At 49.2% G+C, this 15,697-nt stretch overlaps 1 protein-coding gene across 1 annotated transcript in view; it reads right to left on the reverse strand.

The window, feature by feature from the left end:
- The window catches only part of MED1 (mediator complex subunit 1), a 110,608-nt gene that overhangs the window by 61,492 nt on the left and 33,419 nt on the right, over positions 1 to 15,697 (reverse strand). The window contains exons 7-8 of the mRNA XM_030220700.1: positions 14,926 to 14,997; positions 13,993 to 14,067 (exon numbers count right to left, since the gene is read on the reverse strand). Of these exons, the coding sequence (XP_030076560.1) occupies positions 13,993 to 14,067; positions 14,926 to 14,997 (147 nt within the window). The remainder of the gene's footprint in view (positions 1 to 13,992; positions 14,068 to 14,925; positions 14,998 to 15,697) is intronic.

Consider the following 15,697-nt stretch of genomic DNA (forward strand, 5'->3'; position numbering starts at 1 on the left):
GTAAAGGGGCTAAACATACCCAGAAAGCGACAATTATTATTTAGGGAACTTTGCCGCCTACAAGTGGATGTGGCTTTGATCCAGGAAACCCACCTTAAACCCAGATACGAGAGACTCTGCACGCATAGACAATACCCTCATATATATTTCGCCTCTTCCCATGCGAACACAAAAAGTAAGGGGGTCTTGATAGCACTAAGCAATTCCAAGCCCTGGGTGGTACGGAAGGTAATACGGGACAAAGATGGGCGATATTTGATTGTGAACCTGCAGCTAGCTGGACAAGCTTATACGATTTTAAACATTTATGGTCCCAATGCCAACCAGGAGCAATTTTTCTTGGAACTAGACCGACAAATCACACAACACATTGAGGGATCCCTATTAGTAGGAGGAGACTTTAACATTACCTTGCATCCCCATTTAGACAACTCCACAATAGGAGTCACATATGGCCAACAGGGTAGACGTCAACTTAAAGAATTACTCACAAGGTGGCAGTTAATAGACTTGTGGCGTAGGGAAAATCCCTCAACACGTAGCTATACATTTTACTCTTCAGTGCATCATAGCTTTTCCCGGATAGACATGTGGCTGGGAGACGTAATGATATCGAGTATGGGGGCCACATCCCAAATACTACCACGTACATGGTCAGATCACTCCCCAGTGCTGCTACGACTCGCAAACATGGGGATGCCAAGGAAAGAGCGCACATGGAATCTAGATGACACACTATTAGTGAGCCCAGACAACCTAATCTCCATTGAACAATATATTAAAGAATATCTCACTTATAATGACAATGGGGAGGTATCCCCGGCCACACTCTGGGAGGGACTTAAGGCAGTGCTGCGGGGCCAACTGATTGCGCTGCGCTCACACTGTTGGAAAAAGAGAACTGCGGAGGAACAGAAATTGCGGGAGGAGCTGTTGCGAGTGGAGGGGGAGATGCAACAAGGGGATACGCAGCCCAGTTCAACATTGCTGAGACGGGCACAGGAGATAAGACACCAGATCCTAGACTTGGAATTGGCAGACTTGACTATACAATTACAAAGAGTGGGTCAAACACATTTTGAATTTGGCAATAAGCCCAGTCGGTTATTAGCATATAAATTAAAACAAAGAGCTGTTAGGAATGGAGTAGGAAGCTTAAAAGATGAACAAGGTGAGCTCCATACAGATCTGGAGTCAATAAAGTCCATATTTAGATCCTTTTATCAACAACTATATACCCCAGAGATGGCCCCAGATCTGGAAAATATAGAGGAGTTTCTGGCGGGAATTGAGCTCCCTCAACTATCTGAGGAGGCTCAGCAAATATTATCGAAGCCCATCACGTTAGAGGAGGTCAAGTCCACCATTAAAACACTGGCTCCCCACAAGGCGCCGGGCCCTGATGGATATACAAATCGATTTTATAAAATCTTTGGAGAGTTGCTGGCCCCCATTTTGGTGAGAGTCTTCAACTCCGTAGATACGACCACGGGGTTGCCGCCAACTTGGGATCTTGCTACTATAACTGTGATCCCCAAAGCAGGCAAGGACCCGCAGAAATGTGGGTCATACAGGCCCATATCCCTACTGGGTGTGGACTACAAAATATTTACTAAAATTCTGGCCACTAGATTACAAAAATATCTCCCGAACTTAGTCCATGAAGATCAGGCAGGGTTTGTGGAAGGTCGGCAAACTTTTGACAATGTCAGGAGAGCCATTTTTATGGTCCAGAATGCACAAATTCATAATACCACCCTGTGCATCTTATCTCTGGATGCCGAAAAAGCGTTTGACAGGGTGAGCTGGCCCTTTTTATTTGAAGTATTAAGGCAAATAGGCATTGGAGGGCGGTTTGGGTCCTGGTTACATACAATATACAGTGGTGGAAATAAGTATTTGATCCCTTGCTGATTTTGTAAGTTTGCCCACTGACAAAGACATGAGCAGCCCATAATTGAAGGGTAGGTTATTGGTAACAGTGAGAGATAGCACATCACAAATTAAATCCGGAAAATCACATTGTGGAAAGTATATGAATTTATTTGCATTCTGCAGAGGGAAATAAGTATTTAATCCCTCTGGCAAACAAGACCTAATACTTGGTGGCAAAACCCTTGTTGGCAAGCACAGCGGTCAGACGTCTTCTGTAGTTGATGATGAGGTTTGCACACATGTCAGGAGGAATTTTGGTCCACTCCTCTTTGCAGATCATCTCTAAATCATTAAGAGTTCTGGGCTGTCGCTTGGCAACTCGCAGCTTCAGCTCCCTCCATAAGTTTTCAATGGGATTAAGGTCTGGTGACTGGCTAGGCCACTCCATGACCCTAATGTGCTTCTTCCTGAGCCACTCCTTTGTTGCCTTGGCTGTATGTTTTGGGTCATTGTCGTGCTGGAAGACCCAGCCACGACCCATTTTTAAGGCCCTGGCGGAGGGAAGGAGGTTGTCACTCAGAATTGTACGGTACATGGCCCCATCCATTCTCCCATTGATGCGGTGAAGTAGTCCTGTGCCCTTAGCAGAGAAACACCCCCAAAACATAACATTTCCACCTCCATGCTTGACAGTGGGGACGGTGTTCTTTGGGTCATAGGCAGCATTTCTCTTCCTCCAAACACGGCGAGTTGAGTTCATGCCAAAGAGCTCAATTTTTGTCTCATCTGACCACAGCACCTTCTCCCAATCACTCTCGGCATCATCCAGGTGTTCACTGGCAAACTTCAGACGGGCCGTCACATGTGCCTTCCGGAGCAGGGGGACCTTGCGGGCACTGCAGGATTGCAATCTGTTATGTCGTAATGTGTTACCAATGGTTTTCGTGGTGACAGTGGTCCCAGCTGCCTTGAGATCATTGACAAGTTCCCCCCTTGTAGTTGTAGGCTGATTTCTAACCTTCCTCATGATCAAGGATACCCCACGAGGTGAGATTTTGCGTGGAGCCCCAGATCTTTGTCGATTGACAGTCATTTTGTACTTCTTCCATTTTCTTACTATGGCACCAACAGTTGTCTCCTTCTCGCCCAGCGTCTTACTGATGGTTTTGTAGCCCATTCCAGCCTTGTGCAGGTGTATGATCTTGTCCCTGATCTTGTCCCTTAGACAGCTCCTTGCTCTTGGCCATTTTGTAGAGGTTAGAGTCTGACTGATTCACTGAGTCTGTGGACAGGTGTCTTTCATACAGGTGACCATTGCCGACAGCTGTCTGTCATGCAGGTAACGAGTTGATTTGGAGCATCTACCTGGTCTGTAGGGGCCAGATCTCTTACTGGTTGGTGGGGGATCAAATACTTATTTCCCTCTGCAGAATGCAAATAAATTCATATACTTTCCACAATGTGATTTTCCGGATTTAATTTGTGATGTGCTATCTCTCACTGTTACCAATAACCTACCCTTCAATTATGGGCTGCTCATGTCTTTGTCAGTGGGCAAACTTACAAAATCAGCAAGGGATCAAATACTTATTTCCACCACTGTACAAATCCCCAAAAGCGGCTGTGCGGGTTAATGGCCATCTTTCTCAAGCGTTCCAGCTGAACAGGGGCACCAGACAGGGCTGTGCGCTATCCCCGCTTTTATTCGCCCTAGTAATGGAACCACTGGCTATTCAAATTAGAACCCAGAGAGAGATCAGAGGCCCAAGATGGGGAGGAATAGAGACTAAAGTTCTTATGTTCGCTGATGATATATTGCTCACGTTGGTGGAGCCCCTGGTCTCCTTCCCAAAAATAAATGAAGTTATACAAAAATATGGGGAAGTATCAGGGTTTAAAATCAACTTTGACAAATCTGAAGCATTAGACGTGGGGATCCCTGATGTACAGTTGACACGGCTCCAACAGCAATTTCAATACAGGTGGGCGACCAAATACATTCGCTACTTAGGGATCAATATCCCACGTAAAATAGAAGAAATTTTCAAATACAACTTCCCAGACAAAGTGCGAGACCTTTTCTTGGAAATGGAGCGATGGGAGGGCTTGACTCTGTCATGGATGGGAAGAATCAGTGCAATAAAAATGATAGTTCTCCCCAAACTTTTATATCTTTTTATGGCGCTACCAATTAATCTCCCAAAGGGCTTTCTGAGGAATTTGCAGAGAAAGGCATTTGCGTTCATTTGGAAGAAAAAACCCCCAAGAGTGCGAAGAGAGGTGCTATATCAACCACGTAAGCGGGGCGGGATGGGGGTCCCATCTTTTAAGACCTATTACCAGGCGGCGCATTTAAAAATAATAGCTGCGTGGCAGCAGAACCCGGTAAAGATAGGCATTAAAATGGAACAAAGATGGGTAGACCCCATACCCTTGAGAGCGGTCCCATGGCTACCGACACAACAATTAGATGAAGTAATTAAGAGAAGCCCCCCCGTGCTACGGTGGCCTCTTATGACCTGGAGACAGATACGGAAACAGCATTTCCCAGAAAGGACATACTTTACGCACATGTTTCTCAGATTTGCTCCGCAGTTTGGGCCGGGTCAATTAGACGGGGCATACCTAGAATGGGAAGAGCGAGGCTTGTGTGAACTGGGACAAATGTGGGAACAAGGGGTAGCGACCTCATACACAGAATTATGCCGAGAACATGGACTTTCCCCCCTGCAAGCTTTCCAATTTTACCAAGTTCGTGACTTTATAAAGAGGAGAGTGGCAGAAGAGCTTAGTCTGACAGAGACAATACTGGAGAAAAGTCTGACAAAAGGGGGTAGTAAAGGGGGGATAACTAGAATTTATGGGGCCCTCTTATCTAGGGAGAACCCAATAGAACACTACACTACAAAGTGGGAAATAGTAATGGGTTCCACCTATGACCCCTCTCAATGGGCACAGGCCTTTCGGTCACTACTAAGGGTATCAGTCTCAAGTACCCTGATAGAAAACGGGCACAAGATGCTATATTGGTGGTACTACACTCCCCATCGATTAGCTACAATGTATAAAAAGGGCACTGGCAACTGTTGGAGGCAATGTGAGATAAAAGGGGATATGTTTCATGTGTGGTGGACCTGTAGCCACGCTCAAAAGTTTTGGATGGAGGTGATAGGCTTCCTATGTGAAGTGACGAGCCAGACTTATCCCATGAAGGTGGAGAGCTGTCTGCTTCACTTTAAACCCACAGGGATTAAAAAAATCACTCACAGCTTTGCCACTCAGCTATTTGTGGCAGGCAAACTTATCATTGCCTCAGCCTGGAAGAAGCCCATGATTCCGGGGATACACATAGTCCGGGAAAAATTGGATAGAATACAACTGATGTCAAAACTTACTGCTATGAGGAACGGTCGGATTATACATTACCACAAAATCTGGGACCCGTATATTAAATGGAAAGCAACCTCTGCACTATAAAACCTGTTGCACACACAATTATATAGGGGGTGGGAAGGCTTAAGAGGAGGGGAATATAGTTAACCTAAATAGAGGGGTATAATTGTTTAGCTGAAGTTGTTAGATAATGTTTGAAAGTATTATGCTACTACGTGAAGACATGTATCTACAGAATCAAAATATAGATGTGTTTCAAAATGTTAAAATTATAAATAAATGCTTAAAAAAAAAAAAGAAATCAGCAAGGGCCCGAGATTTCCGCCAGAGGAACGTAGGTAGCGGATATTTGAAGTCAGCCAAGGTTGGGGTTTTGTACGCCTTATAGGGCGGGTCATCAAAGGTGCAAGAGTGTCTAAGGCAGAGGATAGAGTATTGTTGTAAGAAGAAACAGCCTCGTTGACAGACGTGGATGGTGCCACAGTCGAGAGGAGGTCTGAAGCATGGGAGGATAGAGATGAAGGGTCAATATCGTGAAGATTCCTAGATAAAATAGATAAGATAGGACGGGACTGGGAGGGAGGAGATTTAAGTGTGAAAGTTATAAGATGGTGATCAGAGAGGGGAAGATCAGAGGCAAGGAAAATAGAGGGTGAACAGTTGGAGGAGAAGATAAGATCAAGACAGTGACCATTTTGATGAGTGGGGGAGGTGAAGCATAGTTGGAGATTAAAGGAGGATGTTAAAGCGAGTAACTTGGAAATAGAAGAGTTAGAAGGATCATTAGCAGGAATATTAAAGTCACCAAGGATGAGAGAGGGGGAGGAAGGATCATGGAAGAAGGCAAGCCAGGCATCAAAGTCACTGAGAAAGGATGAAAGGGACTTATCAGGGGGACGATAAATGACCGCTATTCGAAGAGGCAGAGAAGAGAAAAGGCGGATAGAGTGGACTTCAAAGGAGGAGAAACAGTGAGATTGAGGTGGAAGAAGGGGTTGAAATCTGAAGGAAGGAGAGAGAAGTAATCCAACACCGCCCCCGCGGCCAGCAGGGCGAGGAGTATGTGAAAAAAGATAACCGCCATGGCAGAGGGCTGCGACTGAAGCAGAGTCATCAGGGCAGAGCCAGGTTTCTGTTATGGCGAGCAGATGGAGGTGACGTGAGATAAAGAGGCCATGAACATATGGGAGTTTGTTGCAGATAGAGCAGGCATTCCAAAGGGCGCAAGAGAAGGGCAGAGAAGAGGAGGGGAGTAGAGGAATAGTGATGAGGTTAGAGAGGTCACGGTGAGATCTGTAGAGTTGGGATAATAGTTGGTAAGGAGGGCCAGGATTGGGATTGATGTCACCGGCTGAGAGTAAGAGAAGGAGTAAAAGAGAGCGGAGAGTAGGAGAGGTGTGGCCATGAAGGTGTCGAAGGCGAGAGGTATTTAGATGGAATGGGGAAGGCAAAATGGAAGGAAGAAAGAGATGAAGATTAAAAGCTAAGAGGGAGGAAGAGGGTAGGAGAGAAGGTGAGGTGATGAAGTCGATGGATGGGCAGTGAGTTCCTGTAGTGGAGAGAAGTAGAGGGTGAGGGAAAAGATTAGGAAGGGACAGGGCAAGGAAGAGAATGTGTATAGGGGCCATAACGTGATTCAGAATTAGGTATAATTGGGTGAGGTTAGTACTGACTGGGAGAAAATAGATGTAAAGAGAAAAATGCGGCGCACGGCACCAAGAGCAGAGGCCCTGAGTGGATCGGAGTGGACCTGGGAGTCACCCCACATAGTGGATTATCTGCTCTATATGGTCCAATATGTACATATGGATTTTCAGAAAGTTCAAACATATTTTTCCAGTCTCTCAACAAAGGCTCAGTCTCAGCTACTTGCCATCTTAGCAATAACAACCACCACTCAAGGTCGGTGCTAGTGGCTGGTGCTGCACATGTGAGGAGCAGCAGATGGATAGTCTCAGATTCTGGTAAGTTTTCATGGAAGTGCCTTCCCCAAGTTTCACTGGTCAGGAGCTGATGACATAGGCCACAGTGCAGAGGCCTGCCAAGAAATAAGCAAACTCCACACAAGAGTAGCGATATCTCCACTGAGCAACTCATTAGCTGGGTGACATCTATGCATTCTTTGCCTGAACCATTGTGCCGAGGAGTCATCCAATTGTTGGAAGTTAACATAAGGAGATACAGCACTGACATGCTTCAGTTTCTTATATGCTTTGGAAGGTGTCAAGTATGTCAACTTCCCTCCAATTTGAAGACAAAAGCTTGTTGGGAGAGTTTGCTTAGAAGAGACCACTGCATGAAGGGAGGGTTGCCCCTTCTTATAAATTTAGCATTAAGTTCCGAGCTCTGGGAGAGTTGTTCTGTCACAGAAGCATGCTATGACTACTCCACTTGTGTGCCTAACTCAAGTTAATAGAAAAAGCGAATGCTACATACCTGTAGAAGGTATTCTCCGAGGACAGCAGGCTGATTGTTCTCACTGATGGGTGACGTCCACGGCAGCCCCTCCAATCGGAATCTTCCTAGCAAAGTCCTTTGCTAGCCCTCGCGCGCACCGCGCATGCGTCTTCCCGCCCGAAACCGGCTCGAGCCGGCCAGTCTCGTATTGTAGCAAAAGAGAAACAAGGGAAGACTCAACTCCAAAGGGGAGGCGGCCGGGTTTGTGAGAACAATCAGCCTGCTGTCCTCGGAGAATACCTTCTACAGGTATGTAGCATTCGCTTTCTCCGAGGACAAGCAGGCTGCTTGTTCTCACTGATGGGGTATCCCTAGCCCCCAGGCTCACTCAAAACAACAACCATGGTCAATTGGGCCTCGCAACGGCGAGGACATAACTGAGATTGACCTAAAAAATTTACCAACTAACTGAGAGTGCAGCCTGGAACAGAACAAACAGGGCCCTCGGGGGGTGGAGTTGGATCCTAAAGCCCAAACAGGTTCTGAAGAACTGACTGCCCGAACCGACTGTCGCGTCGGGTATCCTGCTGCAGGCAGTAATGAGATGTGAATGTGTGGACAGATGACCACGTCGCAGCTTTGCAAATTTCTTCAATGGAGGCTGACTTCAAGTGGGCTACCGATGCAGCCATGGCTCTAAACATTATGAGCCGTGACATGACCCTCAAGAGCCAGCCCCGCCTGGGCGTAAGTGAAGGAAATGCAATCTGCTAGCCAATTGGATATGGTGCGTTTCCCTACAGCCACTCCCCTCCTATTGGGATCAAAAGAAACAAACAATTGGGCGGACTGTCTGTTGGGCTGTGTCCGCTCCAGGTAGAAGGCCAATGCTCTCTTGCAGTCCAATGTGTGCAGCTGACGTTCAGCAGGGCAGGAATGAGGACGGGGAAAGAATGTTGGCAAGACAATTGACTGGTTCAGATGGAACTCCGACACAACCTTTGGCAAGAACTTAGGGTGAGTGCGGAGGACTACTCTGTTATGATGAAATTTGGTGTAAGGGGCCTGGGCTACCAGGGCCTGAAGCTCACTGACTCTACGAGCTGAAGTAACTGCCACCAAGAAAATGACCTTCCAGGTCAAGTACTTCAGATGGCAGGAATTCAGTGGCTCAAAAGGAGGTTTCATCAGCTGGGTGAGAACGACATTGAGATCCCATGACACTGTAGGAGGCTTGACAGGGGGCTTTGACAAAAGCAAACCTCTCATAAAGCGAACAACTAAAGGCTGTCCTGAGATCGGCTTACCTTCCACATGGTAATGGTATGCACTGATTGCGCTAAGGTGAACTCTTACAGAGTTGGTCTTGAGACCAGACTCAGACAAGTGCAGAAGGTATTCAAGCAGGGTCTGTGTAGGACAAGAGCGAGGATCTAGGGCCTTGCTGTCACACCAGACGGCAAACCTCCTCCATAAAAAGAAGTAACTCCTCTTAGTGGACTCTTTCCTGGAAGCAAGCAAGATGCGGGAGACACCCTCTGACAGACCCAAAGAGGCAAAGTCTACGCTCTCAACCTCCAGGCCGTGAGAGCCAGGGACCGGAGGCTGGGATGCAGAAGAGCCCCTTCGTCCTGCGTGATGAGGGTCGGAAAACACTCCAATCTCCACGGTTCTTCGGAGGATAACTCCAGAAGAAGAGGGAACCAGATCTGACGCGGCCAAAAAGGAGCAATCAGAATCATGGTGCCTCGGTCTTGCTTGAGTTTCAACAAAGTCTTCCCCACCAGAGGAATGGGAGGATAAGCATACAGCAGGCCCTCCCCCCAATCCAGGAGGAAGGCATCCGATGCCAGTCTGCCGGGGGCCTGAAGCCTGGAACAGAACTGAGGGACTTTGTGGTTCACTCGAGATGCGAAGAGATCCACCAAGGGGGTGCCCCACGCTTGGAAGATCTGGCGCACCACTCGGGAGTTGAGCGATCACTCGTGAGGTTGCATAATCCGGCTCAGTCTGTCGGCCAGACTGTTGTTTACGCCTGCCAGATATGTGGCTTGGAGCACCATGCCGAGACGGCGAGCCCAGAGCCACATGCTGACGGCTTCCTGACACAGGGGGCGAGATCCGGTGCCCCCCTGCTTGTTGACATAGTACATGGCAACCTGGTTGTCTGTCTGAATTTGGATAATTTGATGGGACAGCCGATCTCTGAAAGCCTTCAGAGCGTTCCAGATCGCTCGCAACTCCAGGAGATTGATCTGTAGACCGCGTTCCTGGAGGGACCAGCTTCCTTGGGTGTGAAGCCCATCGACATGAGCTCCCCATCCCAGGAGAGACGCATCCGTTGTCAGCACTTTTTGTGGCTGAGGAATTTGGAAAGGACGTCCCAGAGTCAAATTGGACCAGATTGTCCACCAATACAGGGATTCGAGAAAACTCGTGGACAGGTGGATCACGTCTTCTAGACCCCCAGCAGCCTGATACCACTGGGAGGCTAGGGTCCATTGAGCAGATCTCATGTGAAGACGGGCCATGGGAGTCACATGAACTGTGGAGGCCATGTGGCCCAGCAATCTCAACATCTGCCGAGCTGTGATCTGCTGGGACGCTCGCACCCGCGAGACGAGGGACAACAAGTTGCTGGCCCTCGTCTCTGGGAGATAGGCGCGAGCCGTCCGAGAATCCAGCAGAGCTCCTATGAATTCGAGTTTCTGCACTGGGAGAAGATGGGACTTTGGATAATTTATCACAAACCCCAGAAGCTCCAGGAGGCGAATAGTCATCTGCATGGACTGCAGGGCTCCTGCCTCGGATGTGTTCTTCACCAGCCAATCGTCGAGATACGGGAACACGTGCACCCCCAGCCTGCGAAGTGCCGCTGCTACCACAGCTAGGCACTTTGTGAACACCCTGGGCGCAGAGGCGAGCCCAAAGGGTAGCACACAGTACTGGAAGTGGCGTGTGCCCAACTGAAATCGCAGATACTGTCTGTGAGCTGGCAGTATCGGGATGTGTGTGTAGGCATCCTTCAAGTCCAGAGAGCATAGCCAATCGTTTTGCTGAATCATGGGGAGAAGGGTGCCCAGGGAAAGCATCCTGAACTTTTCTTTTACGAGATATTTGTTAAGGGCCCTTAGGTCTAGGATGGGACGCATCCCCCCTGTTTTCTTTTCCACAAGGAAGTACCTGGAATAGAATCCCAGCCCTTCTTGCCCGGATGGCACGGGCTCGACCGCATTGGCGCTGAGAAGGGCGGAGAGTTCCTCTGCAAGTACCTGCTTGTGCTGGAAGCTGTAGGATTGAGCTCCCGGTGGACAATTTGGAGGTTTTGAGGCCAAATTGAGGGTGTATCCTTGCCGGACTATTTGCAGAACCCACTGATCGGAGGTTATGAGAGGCCACCTTTGGTGAAAAGCTTTCAACCTCCCCCCGACCGGCAGGTCGCCCGGCACTGACACTTGGATGTCGGCTATGCTCTGCTGGAGCCAGTCAAATGCTCGCCCCTTGCTTTTGCTGGGGAGCCGCGCGGCCTTGCTGAGGCGCACGCTGCTGACGAGAGCGAGCGCGCTGGGGCTTAGCCTGGGCCGCAGGCTGTCGAGAAGGAGGGTTGTACCTACGCTTGCCAGAAGAATAGGGAACAGTCCTCCTTCCCCAAAAAATCTTCTACCTGTAGAGGTAGATGCTGAAGGCTGCCGGCGGGAGAACTTGTCGAATGCGGTATCCCGCTGGTGGAGATGCTCTACCACCTGCTCGACTTTCTCTCCAAAAATATTGTCCGCACGGCAAGGCGAGTCCGCAATCCGCTGCTGGAGTCTATTTTCCAGGTCGGAGGCACGCAGCCATGAGAGCCTGCGCATCACCACACCTTGAGCAGCGGCCCTGGACGCAACATCAAAGGTGTCATACACCCCTCTGGCCAGGAATTTTCTGCACGCCTTCAGCTGCCTGACCACCTCCTGAAAAGGCTTGGCTTGCTCAGGGGGGAGAGCATCAACCAAGCCCGCCAACTGCCGCACATTGTTCCGCATGTGTATGCTCGTGTAGAGCTGGTAAGACTGGATTTTGGCCACGAGCATAGAGGAATGGTAGGCCTTCCTCCCAATGGAGTCTAAGGTTCTAGAGTCTTTGCCCGGGGGCGCCGAAGCATGCTCCCTAGAACTCTTAGCCTTCTATAGGGCCAGATCCACAACTCCAGAATCATGAGGCAACTGAGTGCGCATCAGCTCTGGGTCCCCATGGATCCGGTACTGGGACTCGATCTTCTTGGGGATGTGGGGGTTACTTAGTGGCTTGGTCCAGTTCGCAAGCAATGTCTTTTTCAGGACATGGTGCAAGGGAACAGTGGACGCTTCCTTAGGTGGAGAAGGATAGTCCAGGAGCTCAAACATTTCAGCCCTGGGCTCGTCCTCCACAACCACCGGGAAGGGGATGGCCGTAGACATCTCCCGGACAAAGGAAGCAAAAGACAGACTCTCGGGAGGAGAAAGCTGTCTTTCAGGAGAGGGAGTGGGATCAGAAGGAAGACCCTCAGACTCCTCGTCAGAGAAATATCTGGGGTCTTCTTCTTCTTCCCACGAGGCCTCACCCTCGGTGTCAGACACAAGTTCACGGACCTGTGTCTGCAACCTCGCCCGGCTCGACTCCGTGGAGCCACGTCCACGATGGGGGCGTCGAGAGGTAGACTCCCTTGCCCGCATCGGCGAAGCTCCCTCCGCCGACGTAGTCGGGGAGCCCTCCTGGGAGGTGGCCGCAGTCGGCACTGCACGCGGTACCGACGTCGGGGACCTCACCCCGGGCGATGGGCCAGCCGGCGCCACGCTCGACGGTACCGGAGGCGCAAGCACCGCCGGTACCGGAGGGGTAGGGCGCAACAGCTCTCCCAGAATCTCTGTGAGAACGGCCCGGAGGCTCTCGTTCAGAGCGGCTGCAGAGAAAGGCATAGAGGTCGATGCAGGCGTCGACGTCAGAACCTGTTCCGGGCGTGGAGGCTGTTCCGGGCTGTCCAGAGTGGAGCGCATCGACACCTCCTGAACAGAGGGTGAGCGGTCCTCTCGGTGCCGATGCCTGCTGGGTGCCGACTCCCTCGGCGACCCAGAGCTCTCGGTGCCGACGCGGGGAGGAGACCGGTGTCGATGCTTCTTCGACTTCTTCCGAAGCATGTCACCGGAGCTCCCCGGCACCGACGAGGAGGACGTAGAATCCATCCGTCGCTTCCTCAGGGCCGAGGTCGAAGCAGGTCGATCCCGGGGGGGCTGTACCGCAGGAGCCCTCAGGGTAGGGGGAGACCCACCCGAAGGCTCACCGCCACCAGCAGGGGAATGGACAGCCTTCACCTGCACTCCACCCGATGCACCACCGTCCGACGACATCAGGAGACGAGGTCCCGGTACCACCGACGTCGATGCAGCTATCCGATGTCTCGGCGCCGATGCAGAGGGCCGATGCCTCGATGCACTTGATGCACTGGCGGCCAAGGATGAAGGTCTGGACGCTGATGACGTCGATGCACACGATGACCCCGGTGCTGATGCCGACGAAGAGCCCGAGAACAAAACGTTCCACTGGGCCAATCTCGCTACCTGAGTCCGCCTTTGTAACAGGGAACACAGACTACAGTTCTGAGGACGGTGCTCGGCCCCCAGACACTGAAGACACGAAGAGTGCCTATCAGTGAGCGAGATTACCCGGGCGCACTGGGTGCACTTCTTGAAGCCGCTGGAAGGCTTCGATGTCATGGGCGGAAAAATCACGCCGGCGAAATCAAAATCCGAAATGACGAATTTGGAGCACCAAAACTTTAAGGGAGAAAAATCTCGACCGAGGCCGAAAAGAGGCCTACCCCGACGACGAAAGAAAACTTACCGGGGCAAAAACTGGAAACAAGGGAAGGGGCAAACGAAACCCAAGGGGGTTTCCGGAGCACTTCCCGAACAAAACTAGAACTTTTCCGAAGAAAAAAAAAAACACGTCTATTTCAAAACGGACGCGCGAGGTCAACTCTCCGGGGCTCGACATGACAAAAACACAGCCGTACCGAGTGCGGACGAAAGAAGACTGGCCGGCTCGAGCCGGTTTCGGGCGGGAAGACGGCCGCGCATGCGCGGTGCGCGCGGGCGCGCGAGGGCTAGCAAAGGACTTTGCTAGGAAGATTCCGATTGGAGGGGCTGCCGTGGACGTCACCCATCAGTGAGAACAAGCAGCCTGCTTGTCCTCGGAGAATAATAGATATGGTGCATCAGGTGCACCCAATGCTTTTACATTAGGAACCAGATAGCAGAACAAAAGAATCGCTAGTCAGAAATCTATGAGGGAAGTGTTAACCTCTCTCACCAGTACATAGTTGACATCTTGGACAGATCCAGTTCCAAGGACTGTAGAGCCAGGTACATTTTAGTTTTAAGTTTGCTAGAAGAGGGAGAAAAAATAGCAATATCAAAACTAAATCAAATTTTTCTGTGTGAGAGATTAATTCCAACTGCATCACTCAAAAGGCAAGAGAACACCAGAGAAAGATAGATTTTTTTTTTGTGGTTGGTATTCATATTCCTAAATCTTTTCCAATCAGAATACAAGCAACAAACTGAGTCTAAAAAGTCCAAATTCACTCTTCAAGCATCAAGAGACTTGAAAGTGAATGAGCAAAAGGAGATTATCTCAGGCTCAGAAGAGATCGTCCTGCTAGTCAGGACATGTACAAACAGTCTAAGTATACAGGAAGTTTTATCACCAATCCCCCCTGCCAAATTCCCAAATGCTTCCTGAACCTGCTCTGCAGTGGTTATCATCTCAGATGGGACTCCTTTCAATAACTGCCACAATGCCACAGCTCCCATGCACTCATCCACGAGGCAAGACATTCACTACGACTTCAGCTGCAATTGAGTCCATAGGAACCTGGCTCAAGCACCACTTTATTTATGCTTATTTTTCTACACTACAGATCCTTATTTCAGGTGAAAAGACTAAGAAATGTCCCAAATTTGCTTTAAGTACAGCCATTCACTTTTGGATTCAAGATCAGCAGTTGGGGCATAAACAATAACAGAAAAAATAATTCCAACCTTATTCCAGATGTACATGGTATCAGGGAGAGGGGAATAAGAGAAAGAAGGGGCATAGCACTTTGGTTCAAACACTGCCTGAAGAAAGGACTATTTTGGTTCTGTAGATATATCACTCGCCAGTTACTTTCTTGGTGTCTTTATTAAGGAGGTTTTAGAAAATGTGCCAGCTACTCCTGGACAGAACACCTGCAGTACATACTTATCTCCTGGCAGCTTGTAGAGATTCACCAAGCCCTTCAGATGCTGTGAAAATTCCTCAAAGTTTTTCTCTCTAGAACAAAACAGATAGCTGTTACAAACCACAAAAAGAGGAAGGTACGTGGAAAGACTGGGGAGAAAAGGATTTGTAAGGCTTTGCTGATTGTAAACTGCTCAGTGATTTCTAAACAGTTCAAGCAAGAATTTAATTATACAAACATAACATAACATTCCGGGTGTCAAAGAAGTCTTGAATAAGGAAAAAAAAATAGAGATTGATCATTTCAAGTCTCAGGAAAAGTTCCTTAAACAGTTTGTTATGCAGATAGTACACAACAACTCTTCCAGGGTACCGCTCTACTCACTGCATAAAGTCAGAGCCCACATCCTGGACAGAACAGGGTGGCTCATATTCTAAAACTTGATATTCATTTAGCCATCTGTTTATGAAAACCAAAATTTCCCTTTGCCTACTAGTTTTACCTCCTAATTTTATTTCCATGAGTCCTACCAGACCAATCCAGAGAATGTGTTTTGCCCCTCTACCAGAACAAAAGGCACCATGCAGCCTAAAGCTCCTCAGTATTTCTGTAACAAAGCTAACCCAAACTCCCACAGATCCCCACAAAGGTGGATGAAGGGATAACAAGGTCCTCACCAAAGCCAGCCCCAAGACCCAAGGAATCCATAGGAAAATAAAGCAATAAATAGGTAACAACTAAAAGACTGAATACACAGACTGAACAGGCAGGATGCTGGACTGGTACGCTGGG

This window comes from Microcaecilia unicolor, chromosome 12 (genome assembly GCF_901765095.1).
Source record: "Microcaecilia unicolor chromosome 12, aMicUni1.1, whole genome shotgun sequence".
In the NCBI taxonomy this organism is placed as follows: domain Eukaryota; kingdom Metazoa; phylum Chordata; class Amphibia; order Gymnophiona; family Siphonopidae; genus Microcaecilia; species Microcaecilia unicolor.